General features: G+C 43.7%; 1 protein-coding gene across 2 annotated transcripts in view; it reads right to left on the bottom strand.

Annotated features, from left to right (window-relative positions):
- The window catches only part of FAM219A (family with sequence similarity 219 member A), a 53,026-nt gene extending 42,488 nt beyond the window's left edge, over nucleotides 1–10,538 (bottom strand). For both annotated transcript variants that reach the window (XM_008927723.4, XM_018077234.3), the window contains exon 1: nucleotides 10,331–10,538. In XM_008927723.4, the coding sequence (XP_008925971.1) occupies nucleotides 10,331–10,405 (75 nt within the window). In that variant the 5' untranslated portion in view covers nucleotides 10,406–10,538. The remainder of the gene's footprint in view (nucleotides 1–10,330) is intronic.
- Between the last annotated feature and the right edge of the window lie 8,709 nt (nucleotides 10,539–19,247).

The following is a 19,247-nucleotide window of genomic DNA, read 5'->3' as shown; positions in this document are numbered from 1 at the left end:
GTACAGCCCCATTCACATTCAAAGGGAGCAGAGAACATGCCAGTGTTTTAATGGCTGAAACCCAGGGGCAAAACAGAACTCTGGAAGTACATTTAGTATGCTGTAAGTACCTCTGGAAATGCCAGGTTTCAACATCAGACTTACATGACGGATGATACGGGGAATATAATGTGGATGGTGGGTCACCAGTTCAAATCCAGCCTAGTTGGCAGTATGCCCAACTAATTTTCACGTGATGACTCCCTGGGGTGTTGTATGAAACACATCTACAGTTTCAGCTGAATTCCAAGTGGACCGGTCAACCTCAAGCTTAAAACTAAAAAGTTTGAGACCAGATCTGTGTGAAAGTCCAGCTCACAAGTAATGAAGACTGTATAAGTAGGAGAATTCAATTTCCAGTCCCTCTTCGGACCTAATTTGTGGCTGACTGGAAAGATTTCAATACCTGTCAGCACAGCATCTTTCACTGTCACTGAAATCCCCCCCAAAAAAACAGATCTGCCCAAACACAGAGTCTGTTCCATCATACCTACTGGCAGACAAACATGTGTTGAACTCTGTGGTAGAGCACATCAAAGAACTCAGAGAGAGACAAACTATCAAACTATCAGTAGTTCTACCACTGCTAAAAATATTTGAAGAAGTCCTTTCATAGCAAACTGCAAACCTGTTGGAACTATCTCTACTTAGCACTATAGTGAAAACTGAAATTGGTTTTCAAACACATTCCCTTATTCCCATCTAGAAGCTAGAAATTAAATTGAACATGAACATATATGTGTATGTAAATTTGAGTTTATAATAGGTAGAGCTGCACATGCAAAACAAACATTCAGCATTAGGCCAAATCTGAATAAACCATCACCTTGTAAGAAATGGAATAAGGCATCATAAATCAAATACTAGAAAACACTATTCCAAACTGGTGAACTCAATTTCCTTCGCACTACCCAGTAGATTTTGACAGTACTTAAAATGGAGGGAGCTTACAAGACCTTGCATTCAGTGACAAGGCTGAACCACATACAACTTTTTCTGCTTTCCTCTAATGCAGTCACTGCTGCACTGTTCCACTTATGCAGCAGCTTAATGACTAGTTCAAATGGTAAGAACAGATTGCAAACTGAAAAGCAAGATTCCAGGAGAACTGGAATTAGACATAAATCATAGAATCACACGCATTTCAGTTTAAAAATCCTACTTTAATAACCACACTAAGTGACAAAATGGCAAAAATGCAGCAGCTGAAATTAAATGAGGCTACAAGTGGTACTTAGAAACAATCCCAACTTTATAAATGAAAATGATGAGCTGTAGCTATCTATGGACACTCAAGGAAGAGATCTGGGATGACAGGTTCCATCAGACGACCAGTTAGACAGGCCAGAACTCTTCAGCCAGGGAGACACAATGAGGATGAGGGCTCTGAGAGAGATCAAAATAATCAAAATAATCCTGAGTGGGGTGAGAAGGTGAATTGGGATCAGCTAGACCTTATATTCTACAAGCATGAGATATCAAGTGGCAGTTAACAAGCAGCAGCTGCAAACAAGGGGAAGCAGGGGGGCAAGTATGGATCTCTTTACTCTCATGACCAGGAACAGGACCTGAGGGAATGACAGGAAGCTGTGTCAGGGGAGGTTTAGGCTGGATACCAGGAAAAGTTTTTCACTCAGAGGGGGAATGGGCGCTGGAACAGGCTCCCCAGGGAAGTGGACACAGCACCAAGCCCGACAGTACCCAAGATCCATAGATACTCGTGGTTCACATGAATGACAAAAATCAAGAGGGCCCACAAAATCTTACAAAGTTCTATCAGTAAATTAAACACTCAGCATGGAAACTAGTATGTGAATTCCTGACCTCCAGTAAGCACTTGGCAGTGGGTTTTGGATAAAAGGTGAGGTGAAAGCAATGAGAGAAAGAGATGAATTAAAGAGGGGGAGGGAGAAAGAAAGAAAGAGAGAAAGAAAGATCACCAGTCCTGGCTCCAGTGCTGATCCAGCTGATGGGGTGTCCAGGGTCCTGGGGTGCACTTGCACATGGGCTTTGGGGGGGGACCTGTTTATGGATAACTTTACCCTGCCCTGGAGGTAAGTTTCTGACTTTCTCTCCAAATTAGTTATCACGCATAGTTTGTTCTTCCAGAGCTTTCAGGAAATGGGTGCGAGGTTTCAGGGGTCTTTGGTGGCCTTGATATCCCCCCACAGACTTTGCCTGTGTTTGTGCTATGCTGTGCTTATCTCCAGGAGTCAGAACAAGGATGTTTGTCCTGGAAAAGTGCTGCCCTACCTCCGTATGGCCCCTTTCCAGGCACATCGTGCTCGTTCTCACAGTGTGTTATTACTAACAATCCTTGGCTGTTACTACCAACAATCCTTGCTTGGCTCCACAGCCATCCACCTATCAGTGTTTGAGACATAACACATTAGTCCCCTTACCTTCTGGGCTTCCACACATGGGAATGGCCAAATAATACAAGGGACATGTCAGACGTGCTAGAACCTCTCCAAGATGTGTAAGATGCTAAGTGGCACCACTCAAGTCCAGGCTTCTTGGAGGAGAATCTTTTCTCTGACAGCACAGGAAAAGGCAGGATACAGCTGTTTCTAAGGAGCATGACTCCAGGAGCTGGATGCTTTGTAGTGCTACTGAACACAACAAACAAGTCCTTGGAGCCCCAGTCTGCTGGCTGCAGGAAGGCATGAGAGTAGACACATTACAGTAAAGGACACACTGTGATGGCCACTTACTGTCTCCTGGTGCAGTACAGCAGAGAGTCAGCTGAGCTCACAGCCAGAAGTCCACAGGGCAGAGAAGGGGTCCTGGCCACTTGGACTAGCTCAGATTCACATTGTTAAAATTATGCTTAAACTCTAAATCAAAACCAGCCCTTATTTTTTGTGGCAAACTGATGTGCTGACAGAAGCTTTTCCTTTGCAGGTAACCTGACCGTGACATTAGACATCCATTTGCATGAAGAGAGGGAATGGAGAAATGTTCTGAGATGCCTTTGAAGATTCGGACCAGAGGACTCAGCTGGAGCAATCTCAAATGGGCTCTAGACCAAAAAACAGAAGAGACTTCCTAGGCCTCCAGAGAAAACTAGGATGATTTTCGAAGTGTGATATACTTATCCTAAAAGGAGACAAATTCATCCTTGCAGATGTGTTTCCCTCTCCCCACTGATTACAGAGGAGGCCTCTGACACTGGAGGTGGGAATGATGAAGGACATAGCAGTGGACTCCATAACAACATGATTCAACACTAAGAATTCTTCCCCAAGGTTTGGAATGATGTTTTTCAGCCCTAGCAGCATAGCACCTTGACAGCAGACGTGCAGGGGAACATGTTACAGCTGCACAACAGACCCAGGACTCGCACACAGGGATCACAAAGCACAGGCCAGGCCCATTTCCTCCACAGAGTAAAACGGATTAGAGAGGAAACCAAGCTGGACAAGGCACAGCATGCCCAGTGCCGGCAGGCATCTATTCCCAGCCCAGGAGTGGCAAGGCACTGCCGTATTTCCCATCCGTCACTCCATACATGTTCTGCAGCCACACACGAGACTCCATAGTAACAGTGCCCACTGTGAAAACAGCAGCATTCCCACGGCAGCTCGGCTGGAGCTGTCTCTTTGCACACACATGCTCTGCTTCTGTGCATACTGAATGGGTGCAGTTTCCTCTCTGTAGCTTATCCACCCAGAGAAACGTTTACTTGACTGATTAGCCTTTTGCTTGTGAATCCCTGTCAGCACACTGAGACTCACCGCAGGCTTTTGCTATTGGAATTCACTTGGCAGTTTTGTTCTTTTTCACAAGCCTCCCTAGACCAACACACTGAGCTCTGACCCCGATGCCAAAATCTCAGCTACACAGTGTGACTGGTCCCAGGACAGATGATGTGATTTCTTTTTGCTCGCTGGGGAGAATGCAACACTCCCAATCAAAACGTAAGTGGCTGCAGGGGCTCTAGATGGCTATGGGTATTTAATATATTTAAGGGATTTTTTTGTTCCTGAGGCCTCCTTATGTCTTTATTCCTAAGGAAAAAATACATTCAATCAGGGCACTGCATGAACATTTGGCTGGGGCCAGAGTTTAATCAAAGTTTTTTTCCTCACACGCTCACAGCTTAATTGGGCAAGGACAATCATAGTATTTGAACGGTGGGGAGTTTTCTTACTAGTTTGTTTCTATAGGCTTGACACAATGGACCTTGAAAACTGCCCTCCTGCTGGGAGCAGCCATGTCCTACAGGGTGCGTACCGTGAGCCATTTCTGAATTAGAAATTATTTCCAGGGAACCTCTGTGGGGCAGGAGTGCTGTGAATTGCCAGTATGCAGGGGCACAGAGAGAAGCTGAAAACACTTTAAACTAAAATCTGGGTTTAAAGAAGATGGCATGCTTAGCAGGCTTATTTTTTTCTCTTTCAAATCACTGCTTTCCTTTTTGCAGTACTTTAGAGATATAATATCTGCCTCAGTGCACCAGCTCAATAGCCTTTCACTCTTATCACCTCCCAGTAACCCACACTGACTACAGAGGGGAAATGGCAAAGTGTGCAGTTACACCATGATGGAGCTGGGCACTTGGTGCAAACTTCCACCCTTGTGGCACCTTGGAAAATGCAGCTTCCTTTGCCTTCCTTCATGGCCAACACTTCTGACACCTGGCAAGCTTAATAAGGTCCTGTTTTCCACACTGCCAATCTTCCGGGACCACAATGCACGCAGAAGGGAATGGACACACACAATCTCTGTGGTCTTCAGTTTCCCCTTAAAAACATAGCTGGAAACTGAGAAGTCTTTGTCTGCCCATCCTTCCCATCCTAAAAATCAGTCATTTTTACAGCTCTAAGAAAGTATACTCCACTCTGCTGTCTGTGGGAAATTCTATGATCATCAAAGCAGCTCTGCTGATTTTTTTGGATAAAAGTAGAGGGGCATGATTGCCCTTACCCTCTAATCTCTACACTGTATAATCTCTACCACTATACAAGGCCTGACCCATCACTTTTCTCCATAGTTCAGGGGTCTGATTATCATTAGTTGACTCAGTATGAACTGAGTGCTCAGGAATATCATCCAGCTACCTTGTCTCTGCAGTACTCACCAATGATGTGCTTGCTGTCTTCTGTCTAACTTAAAAGATGCTGGAAGTCTCACACGTGTGAGCACACAGCTTACAGCAAGCCCTTTTAGCTCAGGAGGTTTCCACTTTCTGGAGCTGCCCATGTGGATCACGTGCTGCACACAAACGCTAACAAGAAAGGGCAAGTCCAAGTGCTTTGTTTCTTTCCAAACATTGAGTTTGAAAAGATGGATGTGCATGAGAGACTGACTTAGTGAGCAGAAAAACAAGCGAGAAACCTCACGTACCCTGAATATAGGGGGTACATTTGGGTCACCGAGAAGTTTCTATCGTTGCCATGTTGTCATTCCAGGCTGCTGGGCTAGAACACTGTGCTGCTAATAAATATTTATGTCTTCAGTCTCTCTGCCCTGGGAACAGAAAATCCTACGCTGTTGGCAGATTCACTCTGCCTCAAGCTGTACCATGCTAGGTATTCCTGAGAAATGTGGCCGTAGGCAGCAGGTTCCTGGGGAGGGGGCTCTGACGTGCACAGGTGGGTATGTAAAAGGATTGTAAAATCCCAGTGTTCTGGACAAGAGACCTCTGCAGCCTCTACATATCACCACAATATAGACATGAAATATATATGAACATAAAGTGCCTAAAAAAACCACCAGGGACAAAACCACTGGGAACCAAGGTGTGCATAGTCTGTCTATGTAAGAAAACAGCATAAAGGAGAGGCTCGAAGGCTGTCGGATTTATAGAGGATCAATCTGATCCCACCATATAGATGAACAGTGGTCAGTAATGGCATGTTTGGCAAGACAAAGGCAAGCATCACAGGGCTATGTACAGGAACGGAACCTGCAACCCTTACTAAAGACCCTCTCATGCTTTTTTCCACATCCCTCAGGCTTCAGCTTTAGGAGTTTGGAGCCAAACATTTCAAGGGAGATGTAATTCCCTCATCAATCCTATAGATTGAATCTAGAAGCTACAACCATCCCAGAACACTGGAAGAATGTTGTTGTTCTGAGAAGAAAGGGTAAGACTAAGGAGGGATACAATAGCTGTCTTCAGATACAGAAGGAGCTGCCAGAGAGAAAAAAAAATTAGTTTTTTTTTTCCATGTCTCTGATCACCAGAATAAGAAATTACTATCTTAAATTGCAGCAGGATTACAAGGAAATACCAGTAAAAATAACTGTAGAGGCAAGGCTAAGGAGTTGTATTTGCCTGATGAATTTGTGGAATTGTTGTTGCAAACCCAGGGTAGAAACTGATCTGTCACACAGAAAGTCAATAGAGCTGATCCAGTTTTCGGGCAGCCAGATCCAGATTTGGTGCAAGCTGTGAAGATCCCAGATCTTTTCAGGTCCCTTTCCCCTCTCTGTCTTAACAGGAGAGAAGCTTGCTTCTAGGCCAGACTCATTTAGGCAGAACACAGGTCTATCCTGCAAGGATCTCCAAACTCCCCTACCCACTGCCAAGGACCACGGCTGACCTTCAACTTCTCTCTGGGTGAGCTGAGGAAAGCAACCATTTTACTAAGTCTCAAATGTTGAAGGAACTCCAGAATCACACGGTGACCAGAGCAGAAGGCTCCTAGGAAGACATGGTTGTCACTCTTCATCAACGTGTGCCTGCTGCCAGATCCAGAGCACTAACTGTTCATCTCAGCATTACCACCCTGTACCAAAGTCAAAATAAATGGCATTTTGGCAACACAGTGACTGATGCACTGAAATACATTCTGATAGCTACTGACTCAGTTTCAACAAAGCAATAAACAACAACTGTTTATTGACTTTCTACTAGCTCTGCCAATGCACCACTTACAACATCGTTGTTTTTCCTCTCTGAGAAAATGCTGAACAGATCTTATTAAACAGTAACAAATTAAGCCTGCAGTATCCACTAAAAGATCCAGATTTTGAGCCTGATTAATTTATAATTGTAAGACAAACTGGTGTTTGAAACCATTTTTTTTCAGCAATTGAGAGGCAGTGTTAATATTGCTGCATGATTAAAATCTCAAGTCATATTACTTAAACTGAAGAATGTCACTAAAATGACATTTTACTGTGTACACCTGCAGTTGGAGTAGCTCAACTCACTGAGAGGTAACCAGGAGTTCAGATCATTGCTTTGCTTCAAATGGGGGCAGAAGAGAAGTGCCAGTCTGCCTGTGGGTGCCGCAGTGCCTGTGCTGAAATGCTCCCTTGGAGCCTCTGCCCGACTGCCACATCCAAGCTGAACAAAAGGAAGCAAACAGAAAGACATAAGCTGTGGAAAGGGAACAAGACATTTCGGAGGTCTGTTTTCCTAGTCAAAAATGACATTTGCGGCACAGGGAAGAAACTCTCTTTTTTAAAGATGATGATGTATGACTAAACCTGGGAGTCTACAGTAACAGAGGAAGCACCAACTCAGTAAGTAGCCAAAATACTTTGGGAAAGCATTTGAGGGACAATGAGGAAAACAGGGGGTAATTACATGATTTCTGTTAGATTTCCCTCCAAGAAACCAGCAGCACAAGCAGCCCGTGGTCCTTTCCTTTCAATCATGATAGAGTATATTTAACACCATATTTCCCTCCAGGCTCTTCTCACACACATAAGCCATCTCTATTATCACATGAATTTATAAGTCTGTTATCTTGTGCTAACTTTACATGACTTAAATTGGATCATTAACATTGCAAATTAGAGAAATGCCACACTGCACTCCCCACTGCCTGCAGCACTTGCCAAGTGGTTGGCATGCAATAGCTATTTAAAGCCAGCCATTAACTGAGGTTATGTTTTCAGGATGCTTCCATACCAAAATATTTCCTTCCCTGTATGTCAAGACATTACTCCTTTTCTTTTCTACCTCTGACTATAGAGCCACAGCTCTGAGATGCAACATGAGACCTACAAGTATTTAAAGCAACAAAGCATCACAAACTCCTTGGTAGCTACTCTAAGAGTCAGTTTAGCAACTGGCATCTAGCCAAACCATGATCACAAAACTCCCCATGCAACTTTACAACTGCTCTTTCAACCTCAGCTCTTGAGGTAGGATACCCTCAAAATTATTAAAAAAATTGCGAAACGTGTCAGAAAAGGTCACAGTGTATTTGGAGGACAGAGGCAGGAACAGGAGCCCTTGGCTACATGCTGCAGTTGAATCCCATGGAAAATTGAAGTACCCTGCAGAGCCCTAGTGCTGTCTGTCAGGGACCACGGCAGGTTCTTGTAGTGACTGAATTCATGCACACTGGTTAGTGCTGAGAGCTTATTTAAGATGCGTGTCCCATCTTTACTTCCTGAAGGCTTTAATGGAGCCTCACCAAGAGGAACAGTTTATTCTCTAAGGGAGAGCTGTTTTCCACCTGAAATGAAGACTATCAGAGACTCTACCATGTGGTGGAGGGGAACTGTGCTTCCTACGGTCAACGCCAACATCTAGAGAAACTGGTTGAGAAAGTGCAAGGCAAGTGGTGCCATCACTACCGAAATGCTGTGGTTATCAGGATATATAAAGTGGTTTACAGATCCCCTCCACATGGAGCTAGGCTGTCCCAGCTGTACACGAAAGATGAGCCTAAAGTTTGCCTAAAGGAAACACTGAAATGTTGGTTGGTTCTGCTAGATACTGCAGAAATAATATATTCTGACACAAAACATCCTGGCACAATACAAATGACAGTAGGAAGCCCTGTTTCAGTGAGGCAAGTTCCCACCAATGTCCTGGAGATCAGACAGTCACTTCCATAGGCCATGGATGGGATCCAGCATGGCAAATGTGATGTTATTAAGCTTTCAGAGCCTCTGGCTGTAAGAACAATAGCAGGAAAGGTTGGGACGGCTTGACATCCACAGCTTTTACAGACCAAGGGTTCTAATCAGTTGTTCAGTGTCACAGCAATTACTGGCATAACTCTGGGGTCACTTGTTCTTTTCCAGTTGGTTTGGTTTTGTTGTGTTCTTCTTTTTTTCTTTTCAAAGGCAGCTGATTTTTATATGTTCAGGTACTCTACGACTAAGATGAATGAGGCCTTGCTTTTAGCTTCTGGAATACCCCCGGCACCTTTGATCCAATCTCTCAGATCCTTTTCTGAGCTGTTTGATGGCTTCTCCAGTTCACTCCTTCTCCAATAATAATTTTTCATCCTGCCTCTCTCCTGCCCCTAGTAAATCCCCTTTCTTTCAGAGGGCAGGGGTGTCTGGCTCTGCAGGCTCTCCTACTGTGGTCTCAAGTCAACACTGAGACCTGCACAATGGACGATGCCACCCAGTGAGTGTCAGCTTCAGGCATTTCTGGAATGAAAGTGAGATGTGTGCAGACAGCAGAACTTTTATTCAGCCTCTGGATCCGTGTTGAAACCACAGGATGCCCATTCCATTGCACACCTACTTCATGTTTGCCACTTCCACTTCCTTCAACCCAAGGCTCCTCTGGGCAGAGTGTTTGCTGTCTATACAAGCAGAGTTTGTACACCTGCACTTTACTCAGCCTGCACTCACAACCAAGAGCATGGATGCACCTTTTAACTGCTTTCAGCAGGGAATCACCATATCTCCTTTCAGGTACTCAGCCAAAATGGTCTCAGGAAGGAGTTAAAGTTACCAGCATGGGAATGTCAAGGAATTGCAGCTTTCTAGAGAAGTTGAAGATCTGGGGATGCTGCACAGCAAATGCAGTCAGGATGCTTAGGAAAAGAGCAACTACCTGTGCATTTGTCCAAGATCAAAGCTATCTCTGACCCCAGGAAGGAGGGATGCTGAGAAACCCTAGGAAAGAAAACAGGCTGTAAGCAGGATACAAAGCCCCAAAAGAAGCCCTGTGGGGGCCTCACCACTCTGGAATTGAGGCTCTCCAGGGAAGGGTTCACAGAACCAAGCCTGTAAGAGTTTCTAGAAGTGTTTGAACAACACTCTCAGGCACATGGTGTGATTTTTGGGGTTGTCTTGAGCAAATCCAGGAGTTGGACTCAAAGATACTTGTGGGCCCCTTCCAACTCAAGATATTCTATGATTCAAGAGATTTCTCAGGAACAATAATGGAAGCCAGTGGCATTCAAAGCTTTTTAACAAATATAAAAACATAGGACTCTTCCAACACAATCCAAAAATGTGCAACTGCTCAAGACTTATGCACCAAGCATATCTGCCACACTGCAGACAGGTGGAGATCTCAACAGTGGACACCAGCTTAGCCTGGATAGAGCAGAGGTGGATCTCAGCATCAAAAACTTACCTTTTCCTCTGTAGTAGTAGAGAAAACAAAGCCACCAAGCTGAGAGTTCAGCAGCCCTTTTCTCTTTAGCACCATGCTTTCAACTTGTCCCAAGAGATGGAGAGCTCCATCATCAGATTTCCATATTTATAAGGAGAGAGTTTCTGTTTAGCCAAGCTTGCAACAGAAATAACCCTGCAAACAGCAGCAGGAGCAGCAGCACAGCAAACACATCTGAGAGGCAGGGATGTGAAAGCCAAGGGAGATCTCAGGGCAGTCTCTCCCTTGGCATGGCTTTCCAGCCCTGCATGAGAAATTCTGAGGGCACAAATAATCTTGGCTTCTAAAATAAGAGCTCACCTCACCCCCGCCCCACACGCCTGCATCTCCATGACTAATTAGCATCCGGGGGGATACAGATTCTCTGCTGATAAAGCGTTGTTTGGCTCCCTTCTCCCCTGACACATTTGTATTAGAAATATCCTCATTATGTGACTAATCAGGGAAGCTGAGACAAAGGCATGGGAGCCGACTTAAAGGGAAATCGCTGATTTTTGTAAACGTGGCTTATAAATTATTCTGTCTCCAAAGGGCAGGGATATTTCCTCCCCTCCCAGTCCTGAAAAAAAAGTGCAAAATTGGGGGCCCTGAAGACAAACCCATTTTTATTACCAGAAGTTGTGGCTTTTATAATCTTCCCTATTCACTAAGCTTGCTCCCAAGTCCCTTGGTTATTGCAGGGTTGCAGTTTGTGCACTCCAGAGGTCATGGAGGGCCTGCCAGCCCCATGCGGCCTGCTGGGGCTGGGCAAGGTGTCCCACAGCTCCCCAGCACTGCCCAACACTGTGGATGGGAAGCGACAAGGTTGGTTAGTGGTTTACCACGTTGAGTTTAAAAGTCAGGAGCACACAGAACATCAGCCACTTTCCTGGCCGTCCCTTGAGAGGGTCTGAAGATATCCAGTGCTGTTACCTTTGATGTAGCACAGTGGGCTGAGCTACAGAGCATATCAGAGGTATACCTTAAGGTAACCTGGGCTTGGCAGAAAATCTTCAAAACAAAGGCAAGCAGACACTATTTAGCAGCATCATCAGCAGAAGATTTTAAAAGAATTTGTTTGCTTCCATGCTCCCTGCAACAGAGTTGGTCTCCATCCGGCTCCAGCCTGTCTCCTTCGCCTCCCGTTGACAGCACCAGAAAGAGATATCAGGCCAGACAGCTTCTGCCTCACTTCTCCTTTCAAGACAGCCCCTTCCTCGCTGAAATCAAGCCATCTGTCCCCGGTACCCTTTGAGGAGCCACAGCAGATTGCAGAGCACGGGAGGATGCACTGCATGAGGTGGGAACAGGAGGTTGAGGAAGCTCATTGCACACACAAAAAGCCAAACCCAGTTGAGCTGGGAACAGGGACGAAAAGGTGAGTGCACCATCAATATTCCTTGGGACAGGCTCAGGCACATGCATGATGGCCCTTGCTCTTTATTCAGTTTCCTCCTGACTGCTGCTCCTTCTGCTGTGGAGACAGGGACCAGCTCCAAAGCCCTGTGCTGGGGTCTGTAAAGAACTGATAGAAGCAGAACAGGCTCCCAAAGGCCTTGCTGGAAGGCAGACTGCTGAGAGCCATGGAAGGTTTTGCCTGCATTGCTTGCTGAGTGTGACTGCCCAAATCTTCACATTTTGACAGTTTTTTCATTTGCCAAATGTCTACTATTTTGGGTGCAATTTTGCACTCTAGGCACTTCTCTCTGATTTGAAATATACATCTATTAGCATATATTTTTTTTTAAATTTCTTTCTCTTTTTCTGCTGAGATGGGGTACAGGGGACACATTTTGTCACCCTGAGCCCTCCCCTCTAAGTGACACCCCTCTCAGCAAGCACAGTCCGAAGCTGAGGCTGGTGAGGGGAGGGGACTGGCAGGGGACAAGCAAGGAGGAAAGGCAGGGTCTGCCAGCAGGACTAGAGCTGGCTGGAGAAGGGGATGGAGGAAACAGACTCGATGGATAGCCAGGAGAGGAAATAGGAACAGCTGAATGATGCTCCTAGAAGAACAGGTCCAAGAAGATAAGGAAGAGACAGAACAGGGACAGTGAAAGGCAGACAGGGTTAAAAGCACTGAAGACACAGCTGTCATGTACCTCTGTGCTCTGCCAAGGCTCACAGACATGAAGAACAACATCTGACCTTTTTTTTTACTTCCCCAGGTGCTCCCAGGCTACCTTTGAGTGAAGCTCCAGAAGCCTTCTGGCAATGAAAGGGTATAGGAACCTGCGACCAGAACTCAGCTAAGGCTGGTGGCACAGAGTACTGTGCTCTGATGGCCCAGAGCCATGCTGGTGCTGCTGTGCCAGACCATGCTGGGGTTTCCTTGTAGTCCATTTTTCTCTTTTAAAACTGCAGGGAAGCAACATTAGAAGAAAATAGCAGGGCTACTTCGCCAGGCTCCCAAATACAGCTACTGCAGCCTAATTTGAGCTCCTGCAGCCTATGTGCTACAACGCAGCCTTTAATGACATATTCATGTAAAACCTTTCCCTTGATAAATCAGCATGGACCTATGCTGGAGATGAATCAGGGCTGCACAAGGGAAGAACAGAAGTCCGAGTTCATGATTTCTTGCAGAAGCTGCAAGTCATGTAGGGAAAACGGGAGCACACTGCAGAGAAGGAAAGATGATTTTGTGATTATACAGTGTGGAGCTGTCCTAGAGAATTGGGACCCTTATGCTCTTACCTGAAATGTGCCAAGTCTCTAAAGCCCTCTTCACTTGGTGAAGTAAGAGCAAAGGAACTACTGTGACAAATGAGAGCAACAGCCCCTATCTTTACCTTTATCTTGCCAAAGATCTGTGCTCATTCACCCTAAACAAGGTATGAAATCTCTTTTGGTATGACCTGGCACTTGGGAAAGCTCCTTTTCAAGTCCCAGTAATCAGAGGCTTTCCACAGATGCTGAAAAAAGAATGCCTATTCCTTCTTTATTTATTTTTACTTTGGTGTAGATCCTTGCATACGCCTTACCCATTAAATGGTGTCTTGTGCCAGTGTGTCCATAAGCCGTTAAGAATGGATTTGCAACCCAGCCTCTCGCCCTCACCCCACTGACTCAGCTTTGGGATCAGTCCCACTAAGTTCTTAGTATCTTTTGTTTTGGAGTAAGAGGTCAAGTATTTACTAACACCTCATCTGTTTCTTTCTACCTTCTGGAATACTTTCCTCCTCCCAGCATGTCTCCTATTTGCTGTTTCAAGAAGAAACAATCTCGGTATTTTCACTGTTTCTTTTTGTCTTTTCTACAGACCCCCAAACTCTTTCTGATTCCATAGTATTCTTTTTAGGATGGCTGAACAGAAACACACAACATGTTCCAGGCAACATACTACTGATCTAGAATGGCTTCACAGTTTTTTTGCCTGCATTTTAATCTCTCTGGACTTTTGTTTGCCTTTTTGTCACTATTGCTACACTGCACAGCTGGCTTCATTCCTGATCCCTGCGGTATGTTTTTTTCCCCATGTTTCAGATTTTCTACCTTCCCTTTGATCTTTCACAGTGTTTTTGCAAGAGAGGTCTGAGTCATTATCCCCTGTTTTATATTTGGGAAAACTGAGATCCAGAGGAGTGGAGCTGCTCAACACAAGAGCAAGTGAGAGCTAGGTCCTCCTCCAGGGTTCTATCCCCTGCAACAAGAGCATCTTCATAAATGCATTTCTACTGAATTAGAGAGCCCGCACCAGAAAGCAATTAGCACCAATATTACATTCCAAACTACACTGATGGGGGAAAAAAGTGCTCAGGAGCTACAGTTCCAGCACTATATTACAGTCCTGAAACACAGTCCCTTCCTTCAAGCATTTGATATGAAGCAGAAAATTACATAAACAAATCACCAGTCTCACATGCCAGACTATTCACCACATGTTTTAAATGTTGGCCTCAGTATACAGGCTTGTTTCTTCACACTGTCATCTTCCTTTTCCAGCAAATTGTTTTTCCAGAATTGGCTTGTGCATGTTTTCATGCTCTTTGCTCAGTTAATTTTCTCAGGAACTTACTCCTTTCCTGTTATCATCCAAACTGCTGTAATTCAGATAGAGATCCACAATGTTTCAGTTACATCACACATCCCTGATCAATGTAGAGTCACCTCTCTATCACTCTGTCACTTCTGACAATTTCTTCTCCCAGTAAGTCTCACTCATACAGGCAGCTTGGAAGTAAAAAGGAGAAGAGCAACATGTGATCTCGTAAAGCAAACAGAATTTGCACGACTTTCCTCCCAAAGTACCTTCTCAGTTTTAAGTTTGGAGCTGTGCACAGCATGTATAGAAAAATGGAGACCAGAGGATGATCAGCAAAACATAAGAATGGGATCTCCTGGTGTTTCAATTTGGTTTGTGAGTTGCCTATAGATTTAATACAAGAGGAAGCATTAAGAAGACCTCTCATGACCACTGAAGCCTTTTAGCTTAATAAGGATGGCTTAGACAACTCATTCAGATACAGGAGAGATGGTTCACATAAAATTTCTATAAGAATAGCCCTCTGAGCCTGATTCTACCTCTGTGTCTTCACAGCTTTCAATTAACACTGCAGGTGGGCACAGAAACACTTTGAACTCATTATTCTCTTTTCAAATACTGGTGGACAGAAGATATTTAGCTGAAACAGCCCTTTGTAGATATTTTAAATTCCATTATCATTAAGAAGACAGGCATCAGAAAGAGATATTGTTTTCTTTACCTAATAGTTTCATCTTCTGCAGGGTAGAGGCAGCTTTGTGCATTAATTTAAGGTTTGCAACATCTGTGCTGCTGGAAAAATCTATCTGAAATGTAAATCTTCAGAGCAATGATGGATTGAAGCTGAACTCAGGCACTTGACTTAGGGAAGCACAAATCAGGAACGCTACTGGCTCAAATATTCATCAGCCTCCCAATGAAATAAAAAATGGTAAATAAATTGAACTCTCTCTGGGTGATCATTCTCATTATCTGGCTATACAAGATAACCATGGAATCACTGAAGAAAGCTTGTCATTAGCTGTTAATTGAAGGCACTTCCAGAAAGTGCTGCTTAAACCTTGAAAGATTGACTGTCTTTCCAGCCGCTACCTAATGTTAGAGCTGTATTAAAGCAGTCTCATTATGTCCCTGCCTCCAGCATCACAGCTCAGAGAGAGCTTCTGATGCTTTAGATGAAACTCACGTTTTAAATAGCTCATCTACATATAGCCTAACCCCTGGGCACATCTTCAGCACACTTTACTGCATACAGATCTATCTAAGCTGATGCTCATGTTGTACAAACACAAGATACCTCAGAGCCTTGTAACGACCTTCAAAAGAGGCAGCAGAGTCCTGGGCCATGGTGATGTACAATCACAAGATGTACCTATGACATAGGTACATAATGATCAGCTTGCTTGCTAAATGCAGCTATCTCAGGACATGATTTTAGGTTTGCCTGCACTTTACTGGTCTTTCACATACCTTCTTTTGTTCTTACCATCTCCCCCTCCTTATTTCCAGACCTTTTATTTTCACTCACTAATGGGAGCCCATTAGTGTTGAAGAGGGTTTCCTGTCGAGATAATAATTCCTGGATGAGACATCATACTTCCCATAAAGCAGCCAGTCTCTACCTACCTGTAACCTGTGCTCTAACCTGACAAAACTTGAAAGCTTTCAATTTACTTAAAGTCGATAGACATCCATTTAAAATCTTCTCTGCCTCTACAATTACTGATGTAAAATTTCATCTTGTACCTACTTTACCTCCAATGCAATGTTTTCAGTCTCAGTTAAATGACCATCTGTGATACCTGGAAATTGGACACCATCACAAGAGCTTGCACGAAGTGCCTGCAGAACAAGCTTTTAATTGAAGAGTGTGATGTGACGTCACCTAAAGCAACTAGAGTGGTTTACCTATGCCAGAGAGATCAACACTCTGACTGTAATCTGTTACACCCTGTTTGTACAGCCAGTAGAATACATATCAGATGCAAAGGATAGCACTAAGACTGCATTATGTCTAATCACAGGATAGCTGTTGTGCATCTACCCTGTCCCTGTTTTCTATGCTTCCACTTCTGCAGCATGTGCAAACATTTGAAGTAGAGCAATAGTCAACATTGAGCATACACCTGTGCTTACACAGAGAATTGTAATTCACTCGGATTTCCCACCTCAGTAATTTTAAAGCTATCAAGAAGCTGTGAACTATTTCCTGCCTGCAGGAGAGATAAGAGACTTTAACATAGCAAATTTAAATTATTCCGCTCTTACACTATGTAAAATCCCCGCAGAATTGCTATGAACAGAAATTAATACTAAATAGCATAAACAGTGCAGTTTAGGGTCATTTACTTCAACTGCTCCAAGGACTTTTCAGATGTAACTAGTCTCCCAGCATTATATAATGGGGCAGGGTTCAGGGAATTTGTGACTGACTGCTTTTGAAGCTTCCAAAACCATCTGTATGGCTGAACTCCAGTTTGAGCTGCTAGTTCTCAGATATAGCTTTTGCATCAAGCAAATTGTGAAGGCAGCTGCCTCCTGCCCTCATATTCAAGATAATCCTGATGTACTAAGAGTAACCCATGCACAAAGAGACAATGTACTCTTCTTTTTAATGAACTTTTCTCAGTTGAGGCAATGGAGGGAAGAAAATTTCAAGGTCTAAACCCAGTGTCCATGACATAAATGCACTTAGTACCTCCCTTTTTCAACCATTTCCAGCTGGAGGAACTTTACATTTCCATTCAAATCTTTCTAGCCAAGTGTGTTGCACCAGCACTGAAAATTAAGAAACAGAAGTCAATACTCTTTTTTTTTTAAAGAAAAAATTTAAAGGGCAGGGGGCGAGACTTCATTCCAGAATTACCGGAGCAACACTACACTTACACTGCAATGAAAACAGCAAAGTCTGGCCCTGTCATGATATCAGGATCTAAGAACAACAAACAAGCCCCATCAGGATGGAGGAAGATGCTTTCATCCCAGCCAGTGCAAGAACCATCTGTTAAGAGATTCACTTATGTTGTTGGAGTAACAATGCCACAGCTGTTCTCTATGAATTAAAAAGAAAGCACAAATTTAAAAGGATTGTGTGCCTGTTTCAGAAGATGGTTAAAGAGACTCTATTCCTTTTTATGGCATTTCAAAAAAATACAAGAAGGTAGATGCCGCTGGCAAACTCCTGGGTTTTCTTTTGGAGAAAACAGGAAACCATATTACCTTAGTCCAAACGTTGGTCTTCTAAATCTCATAACCCAAGTAATTTCATTTAATACACATCACATCCAGTAATGGATCATTTGAGAACTGTGTTAGGGTATTGATCCCTGTGTGCTAAGTATACCTCCCAAACAAACTACAGATCCATTTAGAACTGAAGACCCTGAATATTACCTGCAAACAGAGATGTAAGTAAGCAAAACAAAGCATAAGGCTCTTCAACCTCTTCCCCAGCAAAAGAAGTGTTGATCTAGATTTCTCCTTTTAGCCAAGTGAAAGTTCCTCTATTGTTTCTGTTTATTTTAACCATCAGGGCAAGCCTCATGCAAACTGGCCCCCATTCAAATCCTGCAGGAGGACAAGATATCAGTTTTAATGTCCTGTGCCCAACACAACTAATGTAATGCCTGAAGACCCCACTCAAACCATCTCCAAAGGCATCTGAAATGCCCTTGGCCCCCAGAGCAGTGAGCAGACGAATAGTCTGTATTCAGACTGCTGGCTCCAGATGTCAATCTCAGCCAGTGTGATGACTTCTTTGCAGGAGCCAGGACATGACAGATACAGAGAGTGAGTACTGTGAATTATTCAGCTGCCCTCTTGAACCTAAATACACATGGTCACAGTCCCTACCCGCTCCTTTCCTCCTGTGCCAGCTGTGATTTTGCCACACTTGTTTCTCCACGAACACTGTGATGAATTTTTGATGGCTGAAGGTGTGCACCACAGTCTTTAATTAGTACAGTCAGCAGAGCATTCTCATAAAGCAGCAAACGTGGACCAACAGGACACAACTCCGCATAAGGAAAGGGATTAAAATCCAAGCACAACTGTGGAACACATGAATTCTAGATTACAATTATTCTTCCCTGTGCAGAAACCTACATGCAATTTTTTTTTTTTTTTTTTTTACCTTGCAGATACCAAAAGCATGGCTGAAACTAATTAAATGTAGCCCTTTCAGGAACATTGCCTAATAGACATTGGTAGGGCATAGACAAATTACTTTCCACTGAAACCAGACTAATGTGGAAAAGTCTGGGAATGTTAAAAAAATAATAAAACATGAAAGCATATGATAATGACTTTAATTTTTTTCAAAAAACCAAACTGCTGTGCTTTTAAGAGACTGTCCTCTCAACTTTATGGACTCACAGAACATTACTGGATACGTAGGCTGTGCAGCACCATAAACTGCAAAGATCAGGGCTACTGCTCCAGGCTAATAGTGTAATTTTCCACTGTATGGTTTTCATTTACAATTCACTTATTGTTTCTGGAAGTCTAATTGTAGCCAAGTACATTTTTGGGCTGTTCAAGGGATAATAAAGAACCAAATAGCTTAGAAAGGCAGCTTTTACTTTATAATTAGAAACATTTGCTATTTCAGGTGGCTTCTCCCTAGCATGTTTATAAGCTCCCCATTATACCTTTCAGCATGTTGTAAAAATAAATTATGACAAGCTGCAGAGTGACTCACACATACAATAAGAAATGGGGAAGAGGAGTCTGGATAAACCTGAGACATCATAGCATCTGGATGTGCATAAGCAAAGCGTCGTCCAGTAGAAGTGAGGACAGATGGGGAATATCTGCACTTGATTCCCAGGAGGTCAATTAAACACAAGGTGACAATGGCAATTGATGTCCATTTCCCCATGTATGAGATGTGAATAGGTTTATCAATAGACGTCAGAG

The sequence above is a fragment of the Manacus vitellinus genome, unplaced genomic scaffold (genome assembly GCF_001715985.3).
Source record: "Manacus vitellinus isolate BGI_N305 unplaced genomic scaffold, ASM171598v3 scaffold_36_pilon, whole genome shotgun sequence".
Classification (NCBI taxonomy): domain Eukaryota; kingdom Metazoa; phylum Chordata; class Aves; order Passeriformes; family Pipridae; genus Manacus; species Manacus vitellinus.
Note: the sequence above shows the minus strand (reverse complement) of the source record. Positions and strands in the feature narration are given on the sequence as shown.